Source organism: Onychostruthus taczanowskii, unplaced genomic scaffold, assembly GCF_017590055.1.
Source record: "Onychostruthus taczanowskii isolate IOZ18803 unplaced genomic scaffold, ASM1759005v1 scaffold9, whole genome shotgun sequence".
Classification (NCBI taxonomy): Eukaryota; Metazoa; Chordata; class Aves; order Passeriformes; family Passeridae; genus Onychostruthus; species Onychostruthus taczanowskii.
The window spans coordinates 16912797-16937064 of NW_024506993.1; the positions used below are offsets into that span (position 1 = coordinate 16912797).

A 24268-nucleotide genomic window follows, 5' to 3' on the forward strand; every position below is an offset into this window, starting at 1 on the left:
GTGGGATTATTATCATGCAGCTGGTGTTCAGGGATGCTTCTGCTGCTGCTAACCTTGGCTGAGAAATACATCCTGATAATGGGCACTGTTAAAGATAAGGCTGGTTGGCAGGCTGATAAATCTCGTTGAGGAGTACCTGATCACAGAGTAAATTACAATGCATGGCCAGATCGATTCAGACAAAAATGAACAATATATTACTTTGTTATCACTTGGGGAGAGTGGACTCCTGGCTCAGTGCTGGTGGGTTTGGCTGCTGGGGGGAGCTGTGCTGGATGGCACTGGATCTTGCTGAGAATGCAGCTTCTCAGTGGGTGCATCCCTGGCAGAGGCAGAGCTGGAGCCCAGCAGTCCTCAGGGAGGGTGTGCTGGTGACAGCTGGTCTGTGTGAGGGTGAGAAGGCACGGGAGCTTGGGCATGGTGGAGAACAAGAGCTCAGTTCCTCTCTTAAACATGCTTAGATGATGGTCATCCCAGTCTGCTCTGCAATGACTGTAAATGATCCAGACAGCTCTATAAATGTCACATTGGAGCAAAATGGGAAAATTAGAGCTTGCTGTCCTTGGGACAGCCATAGCTAATCTGTGAAAAGCAGACCAAACCCTCTGCTGCTTTAATACTGTTGCCTGGATTTTATTGTGAACAGAAAATCTTCTTAATACTTCTCCATTTGGATCCAGTCTCTCGGAACTGAGCTGGTAGTTAATTTAGTTCTTTCTCTGAGTTGAAACAGAGAGGAATAGTAAGGCTCAGTGAAAAGGAAAATAAGACTCAGCACATGCTCACATGTCACCTCCCATCATTGCACCTCCAGCTGTCCAACCTGGATATGACTTTTCTCCCACTTCTCTGGAAAGATGCTCCATCTTGAGCCCATCCTAGGCCAGGGGCAGTTTTATCTCCACCTGCTCATTGCAGGAAACATCAGGTAATGGTCAAGGTAGCAGAGGATGTGTGGTGATAGCCAATGGCCAAGAAAAAAACGTGAGCACATCCAGACTGGAAATAACATCAGAGATAAATGAGTGTCAAAGCTGCTACCCAGTGGTGGCAACTCAAGGGTGGGAAATCAAGGATGAAATGTGAAATTTGGACCAAAGTGCTGGGGGGTGACCAGGTGCAGGTGGGAGTGGCTGACAGTAACAGAGAGAATGGCCCATTGGAGGAGGTTGGGGGTTGGCCTTGGTGTCTCCTCACCATCTCCAGGGAAACCCACTCATGTTTATCTCCACCACCATTGCCCTGCTGGGAGCTGGCACCTTTGCTTCCCGCTCCCAAAGGCAGCTGGTTTCTTTCTGGATGTCTGTGCTAGTGCTGGAGCATGGCAGTGACACTGCTGCTCAGCAGGCCATTCCCAGGGCAATGGATGCTCACCCACAGTCCTGGGAATTGGTCCCATGGCTTTTAGACAAGCCAAAAGCATCAAAGTGCTCTCCTCAATATCCTACTCATTTTTTTAATTTTTTTTTTTAATCTAATGAACTGGAAGGAAATATGTTGAGTGGGGAGGGATGTCTATATATATTCTGCAAAAGCACCGGTTTCCAAATTTTGGACAGCTGTGTACCCTTTTTTAGCAGCCCCTTCACACAGCCCACACAGCACCCAGGCTCTCGCCTTCAGCTCGTTTGGAAATACACTTCCTTGATTGCAAAATAGTTTAAATCCTTTGACTTAGAAACATTCTTGCCGTTCAAAAATAATTTTTTTCTTTTTTTTTTCCAAGCTCCAAAAATACAGAAGGTGCTTCCTGCCACAGCAGCTGCCCTAATTTTGGAGGGGATGGAAAACAGGCAGGGACAAGCAGGGGGGAACCTGGCTCGTGGCTATGGCCGCACAGGGATGCAGGTGATGAGAAGCTTCAGGGTGGGAGCTGCTGGCTGTGGGGGCTTCAGCCAGATGTCAGAGCCAGGGCTTTATTCTGGGGTCCCAGCCAGATGTCCCAAACAGGTTGTCCAACTGGCCCCTTGGCATTTGATCAGTCAAAGTGAGCTGCTTTCCCAGTTCTGTGGAATAAAATTGTTGGGGTCCAACAGTGAAATAACAATATCAAAAAGTAATCTGAGCTTGACTAACACCATAGTTCCTGACAACCTGGAAAAGTTGGTGGCATTTTCCTCAGTGTCTGTCAAGCCAGATTTGGGAAGGACCCTTGCTGGGAGCCCTGGGACAGCCCAGGGGACAGCAGAACAGGATACCTGTCCACAGGTCAGCACTCCAAAAAGTCCATCCATTTACTGCAGCGGGCAGTGGTGCAGGGAAGGGTCTGGAGCACAAGTCCTTGGAGAAGCAGCTGAAGGAGCTGGGGAGGGCTCAGCCTGGAGAAAAGGAGGCTCAGGGGGAAATTTCAACTCTCTACAACTACCTGAAAGGACATTGTAGCCAGGAGGGGGTTGGTCTCTTTTCCCAAGTAACAAATGCTAGGATAATGGAAACAGCTTCAAGTTGTCCCAGGGGAGGTTTGGATTAGATCTTAGGAAAAATGTCTTTGCAGAAAGTTTGTCAAGCACTGAAACAGGCTTCCCAAGGAAGTGGTAGAATCACCACCCTTGGAGGGATTTAAAAGACACGCAGATGTGGCACTTGGGACGTGGGTCAGTGGTGGCCTTGGTAGTGCTGGGGTAATAGTTCAACTCGATCTTGGAGCTCTTTTCCGACCTAAACAATCCCATAATTCTGTGATTCCATCTTCACTTCTGCCACAGGAGGTACTGCCCCGGATGGGATGCCCTGACCCAAGGTGACAGCCAGTGGGGTTTGCAGCTGGGCAAGGAGCTGCAGGTGGTCCGGGCTGGTCACGGTGGTGACAGCCCCGTCTGCAGCTCCTCCGGCCGCAGAGGTCTGTGGCGCTTTCCCTCGGCGGCCCGGCCATCGGCCGCTGCAGTGCAATAAGCTGGACTTGGCAAGAGCACAGCTATTCCTCGAAGGCGAGCGGAGGGTAGCACTGCTATTACTCATCAGTCAGAGACTTTCAGCTGGAATAATCCTCCGCTGGCTGTGTGGAGTACCGAGCCGCGGGGTGGGAGGCCCCACGGGAGCTGTTTTGCTGACCCCCAGGCTCTGCTGTGGAGGGCTGGTTCTTCCTTACTGCAGCCAGGAGCAGGGAGCATAATCTCTGGGATGAGACGTGCAAGGGAAGGGAGAGACAAGGAACAGGTCTGTGATGGCCACTTTGGCACCTGGCTGTTAGGTATCTGGCTGCCCATCTCTACTTGCCTTCCCCTTTCCATGGCACCAGTAAAGGGGATGGGCTGTGGAGCTGACACCTGGCTCCTGCTCCAGGTCCCCTCTGGGTAGATTTGGGGAGGGAGCACTGGTGCAATACACTTCATCTTCCCTGCAGCTGTCACAGGGCTCAGAGATGCCTCTGCCTGTGTCCTTCCCTCCCAACACACTGACAGCAGCTCCAGTGCTCAGCCATTGTGTGTAGCTTCTTCCATCCTCTCTTTCTATGTGTATTTTCCACCTGAGAGAGGTCCCAGCACAGAGAAGGGACGAAGTGGAGCAGATGGGAAGCAGAAAGCAAGTCCTGTGAGGCAGAGCTCATCCCGGCGAGCTCATTACCCTGTGCTGCTTTTAATCACATTATTGCAGTGTGAAGGCCATCAATACATCTCACATATTTAAAATAGAGCTGGGGAGGGACCATCAGCTCCATCAGCCTGAGACAGGCCACAGGAACAGATAAGAATAGTCTGTTGCTGGAAAACACATCACTGGGTGGCTTAGTCAAACGCTATAAATAGCAAGGGATTGAAATAACTGTGGTGGCTTTCAGGGGAGCTGATCTGCAAGCCCGGGGTTGCACTAAAACTTGCCCAGTTGATGGTAATGAAGTCAATTAGTGTGGAGCAGTTGGCAGCTGAGGAGACTCAGCTGCCTGAGGTGTGTGCAGTCCCCTCTCCGCCTTTCTTTCCCTGCAGATGGAGCTGGGAGCCCGTTAGGCTGGGAGTGGCGTTACAGCCTGGGGGTGAGGGAGCCAGGCAGGGGGAAGGATGCCTGAGAAGCTCCACTCACTCCCCCAGCCTGGCAGAGAGCAGTGTGTGGGCACTGGGCTCCAGAGACACGACGTGCTCTGCTGACCACTGTTTGGGAGTTGCATTTAGTGCTCCTTTTTTGTTTACAGATTCTGTGTATTTATGTATCTACACACGTGCTAAGCTTCAGAAGCAGCATTGCATTAGCACACGTGCATTAGCAAACACACGTGCAGACAGTTCTGCATCTAGCTTGAGTGGGGTTTTGAGGTAGTTTTAGAGCAAAAAAAAGGCACAGTCAAGGTATTAAAGTACCCCACACTTTCTGCCCTGTCTGTCCTGAAGGTGGCTGTCAGTGGTGGTGTGGGACACACACCCCACGCTCTCCCCAGGGATGCTCCTTTCTGCATGCTGCCCCCAGTTTCCCTTGGTCTCAGTCCCTTCCTGGTACTGGGGCACCTGAATTCCCTCTGATCTGTTCTCACCACAGATGCAGATCTCACAAGCACCCCCCTCTGTGCACTCCATCTCTCCTCCTGATCTCTGGTGCTTCCATTGTCACAGCGCACGTTTTGTTTCCTTGCCCTCGTTTCAAATCCCATCACTGCCTCAGCCTTCTAGGAGAGATAAGGGCTGGGGTGGAGGTAAAACCAGGCCTGTGGTTGTCTGCTGATGGCACGTGGTAGTTCAAAGCACCCTTTGTGAACATCCCCATTTTGTTCAGATCTTGTTGTACATCCTCCCCTCTGTAATCAAGAATCCCAGAGAAGAGCCTTTGGCACTGGTCAGCACACCCCCTTCCCCCCAGTGTGTCCCAAAACTGTGGCAGCTCAGTCAAAGGTGCTTGGCAGAGGTGTGGGGAGGGGATCTGGGGGTGGGCTCTGGAGAGTTCAGCTGGGAGAATGGGCAGAATCCCAGGGGAATGAGCATGAGCCAGTGTTGGGGAATTGGCATCTGAAATGAGTGAGCACCAGGGTTGCCTGGAGAGGCTGGCTGAGAGAGCTGAGAGAGGGAAGGGCACAGGAGCACCTGGAAGGTGGGGAACCTGCCAGGCAGACCCCTGGCATTGCCTGAGGTGGATCTGAAACAGCCCTGGCAGCCAGTGATCAAGCATGACTTAGTCCCTTTCCTTCAACACTGTGCTAAAAACCATGCACAGCATGGTCAGAGCTGCAGTGTTCTTAGCACAAGGATGCAGAATGTTAGGGAACTGGGATCACACGGTGAGATGTCCCCATTTCTGCTGTGGGAGGGTGTGTGAAAGGTGTCTGCTTGTCAGGAGCCCTCCTAAAGGGAGCTTTCCTGCTGGTGGGGCTGAGAAGAGGGCTTGGGAAGTGATTTTATGAGGTTCTTGTTAATTTGGATCTTGATTCAGATACCAGAAGTGTTTTCCATATTTTCCAGGCATCCATCTGTCATAGTGATGAGCCCTGCACAGTACTTGTCAGCAAATAAATGAAATATTCTGGTGAGATTCACTGCATTTAATGCTGGGAGATGAGATCTGGCTTGCGAGATACTGGTACCTCATGCTGCTTATCTTACTTTATACAGGTTTTTGTCCCAGTATTTTAATAGATGCTGTTTTGATAGTGTAAAATAATGCTGAAGAGCATAAGTACCTGGGCAGAGTCCCAGGGGTCAGATTGTGGGGAGCAGTTTGTGTGGGGATAAAGACCAGGGCTGAGCATCTTCCAGGCAATGGAGAGGTTGAGCCAAAGGGCCTAGGAGCTGATGGGGATGGTGGGATTGGTAACCAGCAGCTAACTGTGGAAGCTGGGAAGCTTCTGGCACCACTGGCTCCCACCAAACCTCTCAGACATGCAAGTCACTGAACAGAGGATTCACGTTTAACTGTGATGCTGAAGCTCTCTGGCTCCATCATTAAAAAAAACCCAGCGGCGCTGGGGGAATTCAGCATTTAATTAACTTGCCAAGTGGTAACGTTGACCAGAATTATGCAGGAAGACTTCTATTTTAGTTAATTACAGTTTTGTTGTCGCCCATTAGTAAATTGAAACAATTGCAGGGCAAGGCCTGGTGGAGGTTGGCCAGCACAGCTGTGGCCACCTGCCAGCCATCTCTGGAGCTCTGGGGAGGCCAGGGACACCCCCATCCCTGCAGCCCCCACTGCTGAGCCCCCTGCCCCCACCCTGCCTCACCCCCCAGAGGGAGCACAGCCAGCCATGGACACAGGACTCGCTGCCCCTTCAGCAGAGCCGGCGGGAATTGTGGCCAAGCCCCTGATGCCACTGGCACGGTGCACAGGTGAAACCTGGCATGGTCGTTCCCACTCAGACACAATGTCTTAAGGGAAGCTGCCTTCCCTCCGTCCCTCATGCCCTGCCCCTGGGCTCTGTCCTGTCCCTTGTGACCCCAGCAGCGCTGATTGTCTCTCCAGAAACCCACTTTTCCTGTGACTCTACTTCAAATCCTGATTCTTTGGAGCCAAAGAAAGCAGGGAGCCTGTGGAATCAGGGCAGTGACCCTCAAAGGCTGTAAGCTGATAACCAGCTGGGCTGGGCAGCCCCCAGCAGCCTCACCCCCTGCCTCTGGCTGGCTGTGTTCCAGTGTGCCCTGCCGTGCCAGCACCTCTTCATTTCAGATGGCATCTCAGGCACACTTTGGTTTCATCCTTCTTAATTATTGATGCTTTCCTGCGCCTGGAGCCCACTCTGCATCCCAGCAGTGTTGCCCATCTTCCCTGCGTGCCACAGCCTTCATCAGCCCCAGCTCCCCATAACTGCTCCACATGGTTAAACCCCCCGTGCCCACCACCACAGTTCTAAGGCAGCAAGCCTCAGTGCCAAGCAAAGCCCAATCCCCATCCTGATCAGGGCCACGGTTTCCAGCATCTTTAAGTGTGGAGACTCAGACAGAAGCTGCCATGTCTTTGCCATAAGCTCCTTACCCATTTTCCACCCCAACGAGGGGCACCCTGGCTTCCTGGGCATCCAAGGGTTTGGACATGTAAAGCACTAAATACAGCCTAATTATTATTATCTTCGTGGGATCTGGTTAATCTCAATGGGGATTTACAAGCTGTTAGCAAAGCAGCCGCTCCTCCAATGTTTGCATTTTTCTCAGGGGCAGCTTAATCCCCTTGGCCGTGTTCTCTGGGAAATGCTTGAGGCCAGGTTACATGGAGGAGGAAGCTGCTTCAGAGCCAGTCCCTCTGAGAGGGAGCAGAGGTGCTGTGGGATAACCAAACACCGAGCTGATAGCGCTGCGGGAGAGGGACGGATCATTTGTCACCGGCAAAGGCACAAGGCTGGGAGGTGCCTCAGCTTCAGCCTCCTCACATCCTAAATCCCCCTGGATTTAGCCCTCAGACACATGACAGGTGTCAGTGCTGGGGTTGATGGGGCTGCAGAGGTCTCTTAAAGATGGAACCAAGAGCTCAGAATGCTTTACCGGAGGCATTCCCACTGACACAGGCAGCTTTGCTTGCCTCCACCTTCCCACAGCTGCCGTGGGCAGGATTTCTCTCTCCCTCATGTGCATGTGGGAGCTGGGCAGCTCACAGCTGCTGCTGCTGGAGCATTCACTGCAGCCAGCGCGAGCTGTGATGGCAAACGCTGCGCTGGCTGCTGCAGCACGGTCTGTGCTCACACACAGCTCCACGTGGCACTGGCTGTGACAGGGATGGGGCTGTCCCACAGCTCAGGAAAATTCAGTTATCCCTTCGCTGCTTTTCTGCCATAACCTCACAGTGATTTTCCACAGGGGGTTGGATTGAAGCACAGAGTGCAGGACTGTCAGCAGGGTCTCTTCAGCATGTAAGTCCCCAGAGGTGCTGAAGGAAAAGCCACTAAGAGAAAATGCAAACTCAGCATATGCCAGTCTCTCAACTTGAGTGTCTCTGGGGCTTGGCAGGCACCAACAGCTGGCAAAACCCAAGGACCCTCTCTGCTTGCTCTTCCTTATTTCCTGCCTTCCCACTGTACCCAGGCCTTCCTGCCTGCTTTGAAAGATGAGGGGCATTTCAGAGTGGAGCTCCACAATCTTTTTGGCAGAGCTATTTTTAACAGAGATTGTTCTCTTATCCACTTCCCAGTGCAGTCCCATGAAGAGTCGAGCTGTCACATCTACGAGAGCAGGATGGCAGGGTGAGCTGCTCAAACTGGGGCAGATGCCAAGAGCAATGGCTGCAGTGCCACAGCTGGGAGGATCCTCAGGGAGGAGCCTCAGACCAACCTGCAGAGACATCAGATCACAGAATCATAGAACGATTTGCGTTGGAAGGGACCTTCATCTCATTCCAACCCCTCTGCCATGGGCAGGGTCATCTTCCACCAGGTTGCTCAAAGCCCCATCCAACCCGATCACAAACACTTCCAGGGATGGGCATCCCATGGAATAGATTAGTACTTTGCTTGTCTGGTTGTGGAGGAGCCCTAAGCCTCGTGCTGATGAGATCACACCAGCAGTGACACCTGCCTCTCCATGTGCTCCTTGAATGGGACCTGATTGGCACTCAGCATCTGCAGCACTGGCGGCCAGTGTTGGCCTTCCATGCTCTTACGGGCTTGAATTGTCTCTGGAAGGGCAAAAGCAGTTGAGCCCATCATATATGCAGAGCTCCCCAGTCACCAAAGTCTGGCAGGTTGGGGCATCATGAGGATATGCAATGCCCCATTCAGGGAGGGTGTAAAGGATCTGAGTGATGCAGGCTGGGTAGTTCAGGGCAAGCTGATCTCCTCAAGCTCCTTCAGGACCATGCTGGGAGCCGCTGTGGTGGTGTGGCAGACAGGTATGGGCAGGAACTAAGCTGAGCTTTGCCCTGGCACATCCAACCCATCCCACTGTGCATCGTGCCCTGCCGTCACTGCCTGCATCAGGGAGGGAGCTCTGGCAAGGAAAAATAGGATTCCTGAATGAAAAATGAAAGGTCGCGTATTTCCATGAGGCATGGTTTCAATTTGTGTCACACAATCACATTTCCTTCTGCGGTCTGGAATAATTACACAGTGGAGTGGGGCAAGCAGATCTGATTCAGAGGCACGGGAATGAGTTCTGAAATAAAAGAAGACAAATGCAATCATTAAGATACAATAGGCTGCATTTGCCCCTTAATTAGACTTTCTCTTTGATCAAGCAGTAATTAAATATTACTGTGCTGAAAGGGATTTTTTTAATGGCCCTCCAAAGCCCTAATGTATTCTTAAGATGTTTGTGTGAAGAGCAGGGGCTGCTGCAGGGTGCTGGGTGTGGGAGGATGTTTTACACCTGCCCCTTTCCTGCAGGAGCAGCCCTCCTGCCCCTCTGCTCCCTGGAGAGCGCGGGGCTGGATGGCTGCTCCTGGGCTGCATTGCTGCAGAAGTGAAGATGTGTCTGTGGGAAAGCCCCGCTGCTCCTGGCCACCACCAGCTGCAAGGCATCTCCAGCATCTTATCATAACCTTGAGACTCCTGGGATGCAGATGACAAGGTTATCACAGTTCTGCTGTCCCATAGGTATGGGATTTGGAGTCATAGATTAGAATCATGGAATTGTTCAGGTTGGAAAAGACCCTTGAGATCATGGAGTCCAACTGTTATCCCAGCACTGCCAAGGCCACCACTAAACTCTGTCCCTAAGCATCACATCTACACATCTTTTTAATCCCTTCAGGGATGATGACTCCACTGCTTCCCTGGGCAGCCTGTTCCAGTGCTTGACAACCCTTTCAGTGAAGAAATTTTCCCTAATATTCAATCTAAACATCCCCTAGTGCAACCTGAGGCTATTTCCTCCATGTCATTTTGATGAACCCCATCTTCTCCAGGCAGACCATGGCCTCTGGGATCCCAGGGCACACAGCCCTGGCCCCAGGCTGGTCCAACTGAAGACCGAGACCACCTCTCTGACAGCATGACAGCTCCTCAGGGCCAGCCACCCCTTGAGGTTGGCCACCCTGAGCTTTGGGAGCCATGGATCAGCAAAGGAGAAGTCTGGGAAAGGAACCTGGAGCATATTGTGTTGTTAGCAGCAAAACTGAAGAGATTTAAGATGCTGAAACATCTAAAGTGAAGGGAATGTCAGGCCCCTATTCCTGGACATTCCTCGGTGGGTAAAAATAGTCCTTGGGCAACCCAGGGGAGGAAAGTGCTTCTGATCTCTTAATGCAGAGCCCCTGCCTTAGCCCTGTGGGCTCTCTGCCACTCACAACCCCGCTTGCCTCTGCTTTTTCCAGGCCATAAAACGACAGCTCTTGCTGAGAATTTCACTAGACAAGATTGTCTTGTTCTTTTCCTGCACAGCATGTATTTTGGGTAATATCTCTGGGAAATTCTGGCATATTTGTGTACCCAGTATTTTTGTTAACCTAGAAAAAAGAGCCGTAAGTGTTATGGTTATGCTATTAAGCTTTTATTGTATCAAAGAAAACAAATCAGAGTGAGAAAGGAGCTGTATGGAGCTGAGAAGTGTTAAGCTACGGTAGTAATCTGCCTTTGATTGTTTAATTTCGCTTAAAACTGAAATACCACAAGGCTGAAGAATGAAAGAGCTGGTGATGCTGAGGGATTGTGGGGGAAAGTGTGCAGTCCCTGTGCTGCAGCCATGGTACCTCTGGCTGGACAAATCTGGGTTCTGGACAAGGGTAGGGATGGGTTGAAGCTGGATGTGACTGTTTGCAGGGTATGGCTATGATGCTGCATGCCCCTCCCCAGCCGGTTGTTTGGTTTAGGGGGGCCGAATGCTCTGCACCATCGCCGGGTGTCCCACCAGCAGAGCTCCTCCGCGAGATCCCTGCTGGGGTGAAGCTCCCAGAATTTCAACAGAACTTTTCCTTCCATTCTTTTGCAGAAGAACGAATGGCTGTGCTTGAACTGCCAAACGCAGCGGCTGCTCGAAGGGAGCCTCGGCGACCCTGCCCCAATGCCGCTGCCTACCCCAAAGCCGCCATCCACCGGCTCCCCGCGGCACCAGCCGCCCGCCGCCGGCCAGCAGAGAGCGCCCACGCCGGCACCCGTGCCCGCCGAGCCGGCGCCCCCCGAGCAGCAGCCCTCGCTCGCCAGGAGCCTCCGGGCTGCTGAGCAGAGCAGGACCCCGAGCCCTGCCCCAGCGGAGAAGAAGCCCCCACCGCCAGCAGAAAAGAAGCCCCCGGTGCCGGCAGAGGAAAAGCCCCTGCCCAAAGCTGCCCCGGAGCCTTCCAGAGCTCCTGAGAGCGTCGCTCCAAAGGGGAAGAGCGTGACCCCCAAAGCAGAGGTGGAGAGAAAGGAGAGCCAGGCACTCCCCGAGGCGCCGCGGGCAAAGGAGCAGGAGGTGAGCACTCAGGGTGCATCCAGCTCCGAGCATCCCTGGGCAGCACACCCTGCCCCAGGCTGGCGTGGTACTGAGCTGTGCCTCTGTCAGTAGCTGTGCCCACAAATGGGGAAGGACCTTCACGGGCTCCATGGCAGCATGCTGATATTTGCCTTCTTTTTATTAGGATTACATTAATGCAGGCAAAATGCAATAGTTCAGGTCATGTGTGGCCTCTGCATTTCTTTTTAAATAATCCAAGGATAGTTAGGATATCTTGTCAAATGGAAAACTCATTTTCCAGCATTCCATGTTGCAGCAGTGGGTGTTTTTCATGATCTTCATCCCCCCCTTTTCTAAAATTCATAACAATTTGGGGAAACATTTGGCTGCCTTGGGATGGTGTTTCCCCACAAGCAACCATCCCAGCAGCAGCCAGCAGAGCCCCCCATGGGGAGGGGACATGGCAGAAGGTCCCCACCAGCTGGGAGGGAATGGCTGCCTCCCTCACTGCTGTGCAGGCCCCAGGGAAGAGGCTCCTTGCATCCCCAAAATCAAGTGGTCTGTGGTGCCTCTGTGCTGGCAGGGTGTCAGGTCCTGCCAGTAGCACCAGGGCTGGGTGTGATGGCACAGTCCCCATGGCTCAGAGACTTGTCCCTCACCCTGCCTAACTGTCAAGCCAATTAAAGGGGGCTGTTTATTTCTGCTAGCATCTAGCAAGGATCCTGGGGCCCGCCTTGCTTCTGAAGGGTGCCTTGGGGGCTGGGGGCCCAGTTTTTCAACTGTATTTATTAGTCCCCCAATGTATTTATGCCCGGGGCCATTTGCTGTACCATCCCCTGCTTGCAGCGCACCCTCTAACCTGCCTTTACTAGCACAGACAAGTTATTGATGTGCCACTGGACTGGGGGACACAGGGTGGTTCCCAGCCTTTGCTCTGGGCTGGCTCCCAGTGGTACCCAGATTTCCCGTGTGCTCCTTGGGAGACGGTTTGGGGGAGGTAGGAGCAACAGCTCTGGAGCTGCCTGGATCTGACACTGTGCTCTCCCTTGCCTGCAGGACGGCAGCAAGCCTTACCCCCCAGACCTGTCCCGCAGCCCCCAGAGCCTCAGCGACACCGGCTACTCCTCCGACGGCATCTCCAGCTCACAGAGCGAGATCACCGGCCTGGTGCAGCAGGAAGAGGAGAAGCTGAGCAGCACCGGGCTGGCTGGGCAGAGCCCCCCCAGCCCCTCTGAGCTCACCAAGTTGGAGAGCAGCATGCGGCCTCTCCTGGAAGGCCGGGGAGCACCGACACAGTCCCCTGAGCGCAGCAAGAGCCGCACAGAGCCACAGGAGGACCAGCGGCAACAGCAGCGGCCACGGTACCTCTCCATCACCCCTGAAGCCTTTGACTCAGACGAGGAGCTGGAGGACATCCTGGAGGAGGATGAGGAGTGGGAGAACCAGCGGGAGCGTCGGGAGAGCGCGGAGTCCTCAGATGAGTTTGGCAGCAAGCTGCGGCATGACTATGTGGAGGACAGCAGCGAGGGAGGCTTCTCCCCAGTGCCCCCCCGGACCAAGGGCCAGGAGGCAGAGGTGACAGATGAGGAGTTCATGCGGAGACAGATCCTGGAGATGAGTGCTGAGGAGGACAACCTCGAGGAGGAGGAGGAAGGCTATGGGCGCACCAAGTACAGCATCCCCAAAGCTGGGCAGAAGACTGAAGCAGAGAAGGGCAAAGAGCCAGCGTCGGCCAAACGGCGCCTGCCACATGGTGCCAGCAGCATGTACACAGAGGAGAGCAAAGAGGTGGAGGCAGTGGAGGGTGATGACTTGAGCACGGCCCAGGGTGGGCTGCGTCGATTCAAGACCATCGAGCTGAACAGCACAGCTGGCTATGGCCGGGAGATGGAGATTGGCCAGGAGCCAGATGCCAGTGTGGACCGGGAGCCCGAGCTGGAGATGGAGAGCCTGACAGGCTCCCCTGAGGAGCGCTCACGGGGCGAGTACTCCTCCACCCTGCCAGCCACAACGCCCAGCTACACCTCGGGCACCTCACCCACCTCCATCTCCTCGCTGGAGGAGGATAGCGACAGCAGCCCCAGCCGCCGGCAGCGGCTGGAGGAGGTGAAGCAGCAGAGGAAGGCTCGGCATCGCTCACATGGTCCCTTGCTGCCCACCATTGAGGATTCATCTGAGGAGGAGGAGATGCGGGAGGAAGAGGAGCTCCTGCGGGAGCAGGAGAAGATGCGGGAGGTGGAGCAGCAGCGCATCCGGAGCACAGCGCGCAAGACCAAGCGTGACAAGGAGGAGCTGAGGGCCCAGCGGAGGAGGGAGCGCTCCAAAACCCCCCCCAGCAATCTCTCCCCCATCGAGGACGCCTCCCCCACAGAGGAGCTGCGACAGGCGGCAGAGATGGAGGAGCTGCACCGCTCCTCCTGCTCTGAGTACTCGCCTTCCATTGACTCAGAAGCAGAGAGCTTTGATGCTGTGACCTCCAAGCTGTACAAGTCTGGCAGCGAATACAACCTGCCCACTTTCATGTCACTGTACTCCCCGACAGAGAAGGTGGAGAGTGCTGCCAGCCAGCCCATCAGCAAGCCCCTGAAAAGCGCCGAGGAAGCCTACGAGGAGATGATGCGGAAGGCAGAGATGATGCAGAAGCAGCAGGTCCAGCAGGCCCAGCCTGCCTCTTCCTACAGCAGCACCTACCAGCAAGTTGGCTACCGCAGTACTGAGGGCCAGAACGGCTTTGACTACCAATATGGCGAGGAATACCAGTACGATGGCGGCCTCACGCGCCCCTCCCAGCCCGACTATTCCAGTGCCCTGCCGAAGGCAGGAACGGTGTATGAGGAGATCCTGCAGACCTCACAGAGCATCTCCAGGATGCACCAGTCCTCTTCCTTTGACCTGGCCCTCAAGCAGGGTGAGAAGGTGAAGGGGCAGGAGGAGGCGTACCAGGAGAAGCGCTTCCTCAATGCAGAGAGCGCCTACGCTGACCTGCTGAAGCAGAACGGTGGCCCACTCACCCCTGGCACAAGCCCCACACAGCTCTCTGCTCCTGTCTCCTTCGCCAGCTCCGATAGCAGCACTGGCAAGACTATTCCTGATGTCCGGGTCACTCAGCATTTTGCAAAAGAGGGACAAGATCTAGGCAAGCTCCAGAGTGCCCCGGCAGCACCCAGCCCAGTATCCAAGGCTACTACCACTCCTTATGCTTACAGCAAAGGTACCAGCACGGTGACAACAGCAGCAGGCAGCCCTGGGAGTGCGCTGCAGAGCTACAGCTCACCAAGTCCAGAGGCCCCATCCATAGCTGGGAGAAGCTACACTCCATCAAAGAGCACTGTCAGCTATGGCTCACAGACCGAGGATACCACCAGAACCAGGACGGTGGAGATTAGCGTGCAGACAGCCAGGGAGAAGATCCCAGCCGTGAGTGACAGCAAGCCCACACTGCCCAAGACATACACCTTCTTCAAGAGTTCCAGCCCTCCGCTCTCACCCACCTCACCCACACAGAGTCCCACCCGCACCACAAAGGCCACGGCAGAGTTTTCCACACAGACACAGAGCCCAGTCCTCTCCTATGATGGTCCTTCTAGTGCTGCTGCTGGCCCGGACACCTCTTCCCCCATGGTGGCGCAGGGGACGCAGACGCCGCACCGGGCGGGCTCGCCACGCCTGACTCGGCAGGCCTCCTCACAGGACTCCCCCTTCATGGTGATCACACTGGCGGCCGATGCAGCCAGCCAAACCAAGCCAGTCAGCTCTGGTGCTCTGACGTCTCCCACTTCATCCCCCACCAGGCCAAGCCGGCAGCTGCTGGCACATGGTTACACCCAGACACCGGAGCCAGAGCAGCAGACCGGTGCCTACATCAGGGCACAGCCAGTGAAGGACCACGCCCAGAAAGCACCTGCCGTGACTTCAGCCGCTGACGGCATCACAGGACTGTACAGCTGGGGAGCACTCCCTGCAGAAAACATCTCCCTCTGCCGCATCTCCTCCATCCCTGGCACGTCCCGGGTGGAACCAGGGCCCAAGGTGCCAAGCAGCAATGCTGTGGACTTACGGACTGCATTGAAGTCTGCCCCCATCATCATAACAGACCAAGGCATGGATCTCACGTCCTTGGCCACCGAGGCCAGGAAGTACTGCCTGACCCTGGACCACATCCCCAACCGGCAGTCCACGGCCATCCAGCCCTTGATCATCAACCTCAATGCCCAAGAGCAGCCCCACGCCATCATCGCAGCAGCAGCCAGCACTGCCAGCCTGGCCATCGCCTCTCCCATGATTCTCTCGCAGTCCAAGCAACCCATGGTCTATGGAGACCCTTTCCAGAGCCGTGTGGATTTCGGGCAGGGGACCGGGAGCCCAGTGTGCTTGGCGCAGGTGAAGCAGGTGGAGCAGGGTGTCCAGACAGCCACTGTCAGAGCCAGCGGGGTGGCCAGCGGCAAGCCCGAGCCCACCGCTGCCCCCCAGACCAAATTCGCAAGGTACGGCATGCCGGGCCAGATGGTGAAGAAGGATGTGCTCCTCACACAGACCGGCGGGGCACAGAATGCCAGTGGCCTCCCACAGTCCTTCCCACCAGAGCCAGGATCGGAGGTGTACCGGGCAGTGCCAGTAGAGCTGAAGAGCCAGAGCCCTCTCCTTGCCCTGGGTGGCAAGAAATCCCAGGTGATGATGGTGCAGATGGAGGAGGCAGCAGCTGGCCCGGTGACGAAAGTGCTGAAGGAGGAGGGGCCAGCCAACGTTCTGGACCTCACGGGCGTGAAGCCGGAGAGCCAGGTAGCCTGCTGTGACATGGTCTACAAGTTCCCCTTTGGTGGCAGCTGCACGGGTGCTTTCAACCCCACCTCCAAGATGCCAGAGAAGAAAACCGGGGAGGCGGCAGTGATGCCTGGTCGGAAAGCTGGTGGACCAGTGTATGGCAGCAGAGAGCCAGAGCTGCCAGAGACCTTCCCTTACCGCGAGCAGCCGGCCCCGGCACCTGCACTGTACGAGGAGCAGAAATTTTACCCAGCCAGCGCCTTTGGACGACTCTACTCCTCCATGTCAGACACGAACCTCTCTGAAATCGGGATGAGCTACTACCACACAAAGGGGGATCAGCCCTTCCCTGCCCCAGCAGGTGATGCTGCTGTGGACCTCAGCACCATGAAGCACTCCTACAGTGTGGGCTTTGCCGAGGGGGGTTACCTGGGCCAGGGGCCACAGTACGGCTCTTTTTCCGACCTCCGCCAACCAGGAGAGCTGCTGAGCCACCCCTTCCCCATGCGGAGGTACAGCTCGGCCTCCAACATCTACTCTGACTACCGTTTCTCACACCGGGGGGACCTGGCCAGCTTCCAGGAGTCCAGCCTGGCCCACTACAGTGCCACCACGGCACGTGAGATCAGCCGCATGTGTGCTGCCCTCAACTCCATGGACCAGTACGGGGGCCGGCATGCCAACGGCCCTGATGTGCTGCCTTATGGCCCCAGCAGCGGGCAGGGAGCCACAGTGGGGCTGGCAGCTCAGCAGCAGGGTCCTGTACCCCCCAAACCCAGCGGGATGTACAACCCCACCTTCCCTGAGGGACGGCAGGGCTTCAGCAACCTGGCACAGTACAACGTTCCTGGTGTTCGCCTGGGCGCCATCCGGCAAATGCTTCCTTCCACCGCAACCGTGCGGGCCGCCGATGGCATGATCTACTCCACCATCAACACCCCCATCGCCTCCACACTGCCCATCACCACCCAGCCGGCCTCCGTGCTGCGGCCCATGCTGCGTGGGCTATACAGACCCTATGGCCCAGGTGGTGTGGCAGCAGTCCCACTGGCCAGTTTGGCCAGGCTGCCAGTTGTCACCCCCCGTGTCCCGCTTGCAGCACAGGGCCTCTACCGCTTCCCAGCCCCAAGCCGGCCGGCCCCAGCAGCCTCGATGATGGAGACACCCGTCTACCTGGGGAAGCCCGTCGCCAGCACAGCACCGGCAGCGGCGGGAGCCGCTCCTGCTGCCAAAGCACCTGCTGCTCCCGCCGCACCTGCCAGTGGCTTGCAGAGAGCAGAGCCGCCAACAGCTGCCCCCCGTGCAGAGGCACCAGCAGCACCAGCAGCCCCCAAGGAGAGCGGGCCAGTGGCCACAGTGCCCAAGCCACCACTGGATGGAGCTCAGCGGGAGGAGAGGGAGCGGGAAGAGGAGCGTCAGCGTAAGCAGCAGGAGCACGTGCTGCAGCTGGAGCGGGAGCGTGTGGAGCTGGAGAAGCTGCGGCAGCTGAGGCTGCAGGAGGAGCTGGAGAGGGAGCGCGCCGAGCTGCAGCGGCACCGGGAGAAGGAGCAGCTGCTGGTGCAGCGGGAGCTGCAGGAGCTGCAGTGCATCAAGCAGCAGGTGCTGCAGCAGCAGCAGGAGGAGCGGCACGCGCAGCTGGCGCTGCAACGGGAGCAGCTCGCCCAGCAGCGCCTCCAGCTCGAGCACATCCACCAGCTCCAGCACCAGCTGCAGCAGCAACTGGAGGAGCAGAAGCGGCAGAAGACCATCTTCCCCACTCCCGCGGAGCCCACTGCCCGCCCACCCGAGGGGCCCGCTGAGGCGCCGCGGGTGCTGCCACACAATGGGCAGGCATGGCCCCCACCGGGCCAGACACCCCCAGAGGGGCCTGCCGGTCCCCGCTACCCCATGCCACAGCGGCCACTCAGCAGCTCAGCCTCAGACATGTCACTTCAAGTCGAGGAGTCCTGGGAGCCTGGCCGGGGCATCAAGAAGAGGAACTCGATGCCACGGCTGAGGGATGCCTACGAGAAGGAGACCTTTGCAGCGCGGAAGATGGCTGACAGCAGCGTGCAGACAGATGAGGAGGACGGCGAGGAGCGGTTCATGCTGTCGCGGCGGCGGCGGACGCGGCGCAGCGCTGACTGCAGTGTGCAGACGGACGAGGAGGACAGCGGGGAGTGGGAGCAGCCCGTGCGTCGCCGGCGCTCCAGGGCCTCGCGGCACACTGAGGCCAGCACCGAGGGCAAGATGGATGGGACAACCCGCACAGCCAGCGTGGGTATCCAGACCATCAGCGACTGCTCAGTGCAGACAGAACCTGACCAGCTCCTCCGCGTCTCCCCCTCCATTCACATCACCACCCATGACCCCCGAGTGGAGATCGTGAAGTACATCTCAGCCCCAGAGAAGACGCAGCGGGGTGAGAGCCTGGCCTGCCAGACAGAGCCAGAGCCAGCTCCCCAACCTGGCGTCGTGGTCCCCCAGCTGACGGTGCCCACCACCATCCCACCCTACTCCACCAACCTCCAAATAGTGAGCACAGGCCCTCTGGACCCCCACACTGTCCGGCAGCAGACCCTGGGCAAGTTTGAGAAGAAGAAGCCAGATCCCCTGGAAATTGGTTACCAATCCCATCTGCCGGCTGAATCTCTCTCCCAGCTGGTGACCCGCCAGCCACCCCGCTCTCCCCAGGTCCTCTACTCACCCGTCTCACCCTTGTCCCCCCATCGCCTCCTGGAGTCCTCCTTTGCCACCAGTGAGCGGCTGAACAAGGCCCACGTCCCCCCTCAGAAACACTTCACCACCGACTTGGCCCAGCGCCAGCAGACGCTGCCGCGCCCCATCAAGACCATGCAGCGCTCCCTGTCCGACCCCAAGCCCATCAGCCCCACCTCTGAGGAGGCCGGCAAGGACAGGTTCTCCCTCTACCAACACCCGCTGCTCCCCAGCTCACAGGTACGTCACCACAGGGAACAATCTTATCCTCAGGGAACAGCCCTGGGAGGCACCTCGGGACACTGCGGTTTCATTAGCACTGTGGCAATTAATATTTCAAAAGGCCGGTCCCCGCGGCAGCTGATGGCAGCCAGCAGGCACAGACATGCATGCCAATACCAGCAGCTGGAGGGGGGCCCTGGAGGTCCATTGGCTGCATGAGCCTGTCAGCAGGCAGGAGATGCTGCGGGTTGGCATCAGGGCTGTGCCCTGCTCCAGATGGGCCCCCCTTCTCTCTCGAGGAGCTACCACCATGCATGGCTCCACTTAGGGTTGTGATGGCTCTTGCTTACACCTTTGCCCTCACACACCACGGTTGCCTTGGGCGGTCAGGTGCCCAGCCAAGAAGTCCCGGGGCAATTCCTGGGGCAGCAGCACCCACTGGCAGTCCCCCGAGTCCCTCTGCCAAGTGCCCACGGACAGAAAGCATTTTTTGCAGTAGAGGGTATGCACGTGGCCAGCTCAGCGCTTGGCCGGCTGCCACCCCTGGTAATTACTCACGGAAAGCGCCCTGCCTGTTACTTCCATCCTATTTATTGCGCTTTTACATAAACGCTGCTTTCTCAGTGCATGGGGGAACACGTGCACAGTGGGATGCCTCACCCCAGCCCCTAGGGCACGGGAGGACCACTGCAATGCTTGGGGTGGGACGTGGCGGGGACACCCACCTGCCCCCCTGACCAGATGTCCCTTGGCTTTGCAGGTGGGGGGGCTGCAGTCAAGCTCGCTGGCACGCAAGGTGAAGCGGACACTGCCCAGCCCACCACCTGAGGAGCCCCACGTCCCCCTGGCCAGCCCAGCTGCCTCCCAGCTCTACCTGAGCAGCCTGGCTCCCAAGGCCACCGCGCCTGTCACTAAGGCCAGCCTGCTGAAGGAGCTGGACCGCGACCTGAGGCTGGTGGAACACGAGGCCACCAAGCTGCGGAAGAAGCAGGCGGAGCTGGACGAGGAGGAGAAGGAGATCGATGCAAAGCTGAAGTATCTGGAGCTGGGCATCACCCAGCGCAAGGAGTCGCTGCTGAAGGATCGGGTTGGTGGGCGGGACCACCCCTACCTGCGCTACCCCGGGGATCGCCGCGACTACCTGTCAGACAGCGAGCTGCACAGCCTGCGCCTCGCCGCCTACGACAGCGCCGGCCTTCGCCCTGCCGGGCAGTACCCCGACTACACCGCCGCCGCCGCCGCCGCCGCCGCCGCTGCCGCCGCCGCCTCCTATGGCGCCTACCCGTACCCTGCCCCGCAGGGCCCCGCCGCCTTCCCACCACCACGCCTCCAGCACCCCCAGTACCCCACAGCCAGCACCTCACAGGATGGCTTGCCGGCAGCTCCACTGCCCACCTTCACTTCTCCTGGTGGCTTCTCGGCCCCCGGCACCGCATACCCAGAGCTGGGCACCCCAGCCCAGCCAGGCTTCCAGCCCCAAAACCCCTACCAAGCCCCAAGCGCCTTCGCTGGGGCAGCCACCGTGCCAGCGGCACAGCCCACCCTCTACCAGAGCCCAGCAGATGTAGCTGGCGGGCACCAGAAGCCGCGGCAGACTTCTCTGGCTGACCTAGAACAGAAGATCCCCACCAACTACGAGGTCATCGGTGCGGCCACCAGCTCCTCTGCCGTGCCTGACGTCACCTTCAGCACTGCACCGGCGAGCGGTGGCTATGAGCAGTACAAGGCACCTGAGACCCGGGCGGCTGAGAGAACCAGCACGGCACCGGGCCCTTCAGCCAGCTACTCTTCCGAGTCCCTCTACACCAGTCTGGAGCAGAACATCCCCCGTAACTATGTGATGATCGAGGACATCAGTGAGCTCACCAAGGAGAGTCCAGCAGTGGATGGGCAGAAAGCAGAGCCAGTGGGCACGAGCACCGATAGCCGCCACAGCAGAGAGAAGAGTGATCTAGGGGACACCGAGGGCTCCGGCCGTCCCTGCTGCTACACCAAAGCTGAGGAGGAGTCTGAGGAGGACATCTATGATCACCATGGCCCCGACCATCGTGGGAAGAACAGCTACTACCGGGGCACAGAAAGCAATGGCAGGGTGTCAGGGAGCTCCACCAGCTCGAGCTACTACTATGGGGACAGTGAGTACCGGCACTCCTCACGGATGGACAAGCACAGCTCTGGCACACCGCTACCGAAGCATTCATCCAAGAACTTGGCACCTGCTGTCATCTCCTCCAAGCGCAGCAAGCACAGGAAGCAGGGCATGGAGCAGAAGATCTCCAAGTTCTCCCCCATTGAAGAAGCCAAAGACGTAGAGTCAGACCTGGCCTCCTACTCAACAACCACCTCAATTGGCAGCAGCAATGTGGCCTCCAGGGCCAAGAAGCTGCAGGATGAGATCACCTACGGCCTGAAGAAGAATGTCTATGAGCAGCAAAAATACTACGGGGTCTCCAGCCGGGATCTGGTGGATGAGGAGGAGCGGGTCTACTCTTCCAGCAGCAGAACTCGCTCCTCTGGCTATGGGGTGGAAAAGTCCTCCAGCCGGGAGATGGGTGGCCGGAGCAAGTCCTATGAGCGGGAGAGCATGGAGCGCTCCCAGAAAGTCAGCTCCAAGCCCTCATCCCTCAGCATGAGCCAGAGCCGTGGGCGGGCGCCCATGCGCTCGCAGCCCTCGGAGGAGGAGAGCCCTGTCAGCCCCATGGGGAAGTCAATGGGGGGGTCACGCACTGCAGGAGGGCCGGGCCCCCAGTCAGCGGGGGACCCCTGCTCCCAGTTCTGCTCCAGCCACTCGTTGCCTGATGTGCAAAAGCACATCAAAGACGTGCCAAGGAGTCACTCGTACAAGCACGAGGAGGGCTACGGCATGGATGATGCCCATTGCGTTGTCTCGGACAGCGAAGGTAACAGCTCCCCGTGGTGACCACCCCAGAGCATGGCACTTCCCCGGGGCATGCCCGTCCGCTCGTACGCAGAGACACTCTCACCGCCTCAGTTTGCTTGACACGTGCCTTCCTCCCCCTGCCCTGGGTGTTCGGTGTTAGCCGGTCCTGCACGGTGCCCTGCTGCGCCGCGTCCCGTCCCCACCGGCACGTGCTGTCCCCTGCGCGCGTGCCCGCTGCTTGTCCCTCCCACTTCATTGCATGGCTTCCGCCCGCGCAGCCTCGAGCGAGAGATTGACTGTGGTTTGTTTTTGGTTTCCGAAGCCTATCATTTGGGTCAGGAGGAGACAGACTGGTTTGATAAGCCCAGGGAGGCGCGGGCAGAGAGGGTCAGGCACTACGGTGGCCACTCTTCCTCACAGAAGAGACCCCCAGTTAAGCACACCTACCACGATTATGACGAGCCCCCCGATGAAGACCCGTGGCAGCACGACGACTACCCCCAACACCGCGAGCACCGGCACCACAGGGAGTACGATCGCCACGCTGGCTCCTCCCGGCACGCCAGCGACGAGCCCCCACGCCGCTCTTCGAAGCAGCACCCACGAGAATCTGGCCGCCATGAGCCCCGTGGCCATGGGCCTTCAGCCGGCCCCAAGAAGGCGCAGCAGCCCGAGTCCCGCGCGCCTTACGGCCCCAGCTCCGCTGATTACGCCCCGTCATCCCGCCCCGCTGCTCACCACCACGGCACTGACACCCCCAAGGCACAGAAACCTTCCCAGCCGCACGGGTCGGCCACGCCAGCGCCGAAGCAGGAGCCCCTCACACACCCACAGCAGCCGGCGGCCAGGCAGCAGCAGGCAGGGCAGCCGGCAGCGCGGCAGCAGCCGGCAGCACGCCAGGCTGCCCAGCCAGCAAGCTCGGCGCAGCCCGAGACCAGGGGCAGGACACAGGGACCCCCCTCATCCCGGCCACCGCAGCAGCAGCCAGGGCCGGCCCAGGCAGCAGGGAAGGCACCAGCCACACTCCATGCACAGCCGGGCGGACACCCAGCACCGGCGGTAAGTACGGGCTTAGCTGGCCAGGCTGCATCCTGACCCCACAGCTCTGCCTGGAATCGGCACAGCTGGCTGTGGCCAGGGGCTGGCAGGGGAAGTGTTGGGAATGGGAGGCATGAAGTAAAGTATATTCCACTCACACACCCAATACAGACATCCATAGGTGCTGTGGAAGCTGCCATCCCCTCGAAGGGACCCAGGAGGGGACATCACTATGTCCTGGATCCCTTGCTGCCTCTTCTGGGGTTGTGGAGCAGTGTTTGGGGGTTTTGGTGTCACCTCCTGGCCTGGGCCACCCCTGGCAGATGCTCTGTTGGGAGGGTGAGCCCTGAGAGCAGTTTTCCTCTTTCCAGACAAAAGTGGAGCCGACAGACACATCCAAACCTGCAGCAAAAGTGCCACAGCAGCCGGGGAGAGCGCCGTCAGCACAGCCCCTGGGAGCAGCAGGTCAGTGAGCCCCAGTGGCACTGTGCCATCTGCCCCACCTCATGCCAGCTGCCTGGCACCCCAAAGCTTGGCTGAGCTCTCCCAGCTGGGCCTGTCCCCTGCTAACAGTGGCTTCATTTGTCCCCCAGCAGACAGCAAGGCCGGTCCAAGGGCGACTGGGCCACGTGGTCCCGCAGGCATGGCCACAGGGCAGCCCGGTGGGGAAGGAGAGAGTGTCTTCTCCAAAATCCTGCCAGGGGGGGCAGCGGAACAAGCAGGCAAACTGACTGAAGGTGAGGGCTGCTCCCGGGATGGGGACAGGGCGGTGGTGCTCTTCTGCACTGAGATGGAGTCAGGCACCTTGGAGATGGCTGGATGCAGCCAGTGGGATGCAGTGCTCCCACAGTTTGGGGCCCAGGGAGGTGGGGGACCAGGGTCACTACACCATACTGACACCTGTCCTGGCTTCCCCACAGCGGTGTCAGCTTTCGGCAAGAAGTTCACTTCGTTCTGGTGAGAGAACGGCACAAGGTGAGTGCAGCCAGCTTCAGGCACTGTGCTGTGGGCTCTCCCTGCCCTGGCTGTGCCTGATGCCCTCCTCCTCCCTTCCACTGCAGGAGTTTGGGAAGTGAGTGGAGATTTGAGTCGTTGCAGTGGAAAAACCTATGAAGAAGCCAATGAATTCAGCACGCGGCGCCAGACTCTGAGTATAACGGTGAGTGTAGAGGGCACACCTGCACACAAGTCCCCTCCACCGTGCCATGTCTGAGGTTCCAGCAGCACCACTGTCCCCCGAGCACCTGCTGAGCCCTGCTTTACCATGCTCCCAGCCTCCAGGCTGGGAAAGATGTAGCATGGACTCATCCCCTTCGTGCTGGGCCACTCATCGCCACCTTCATCCCCAGGTGCTGGCCCCAAGCCGAGGCGTGGAGGCTTGGCCTTGTTCCACAGCCTCGGCAGCGCTGGTGCAGACCCTGGGTTTCCAGGGAAGCTTTGGGTGGTGCGGGCTCTGCTCCGG

The 24268-nt window shown here is 57.9% G+C and overlaps 1 protein-coding gene across 1 annotated transcript in view; it reads left to right on the forward strand.

Moving 5' to 3' along the window:
- Nucleotides 1–24268, forward strand: part of BSN (bassoon presynaptic cytomatrix protein) — a 77610-nt gene that overhangs the window by 52729 nt on the left and 613 nt on the right. The window contains exons 4-11 of the mRNA XM_041425949.1: nt 10767–11225; nt 12264–18905; nt 19648–21787; nt 22091–22827; nt 23178–23271; nt 23400–23543; nt 23727–23781; nt 23868–23965. Coding sequence (XP_041281883.1) covers nt 10767–11225; nt 12264–18905; nt 19648–21787; nt 22091–22827; nt 23178–23271; nt 23400–23543; nt 23727–23767 — 10257 coding nt within the window. The 3' untranslated portion in view covers nt 23768–23781; nt 23868–23965. The remainder of the gene's footprint in view (nt 1–10766; nt 11226–12263; nt 18906–19647; nt 21788–22090; nt 22828–23177; nt 23272–23399; nt 23544–23726; nt 23782–23867; nt 23966–24268) is intronic.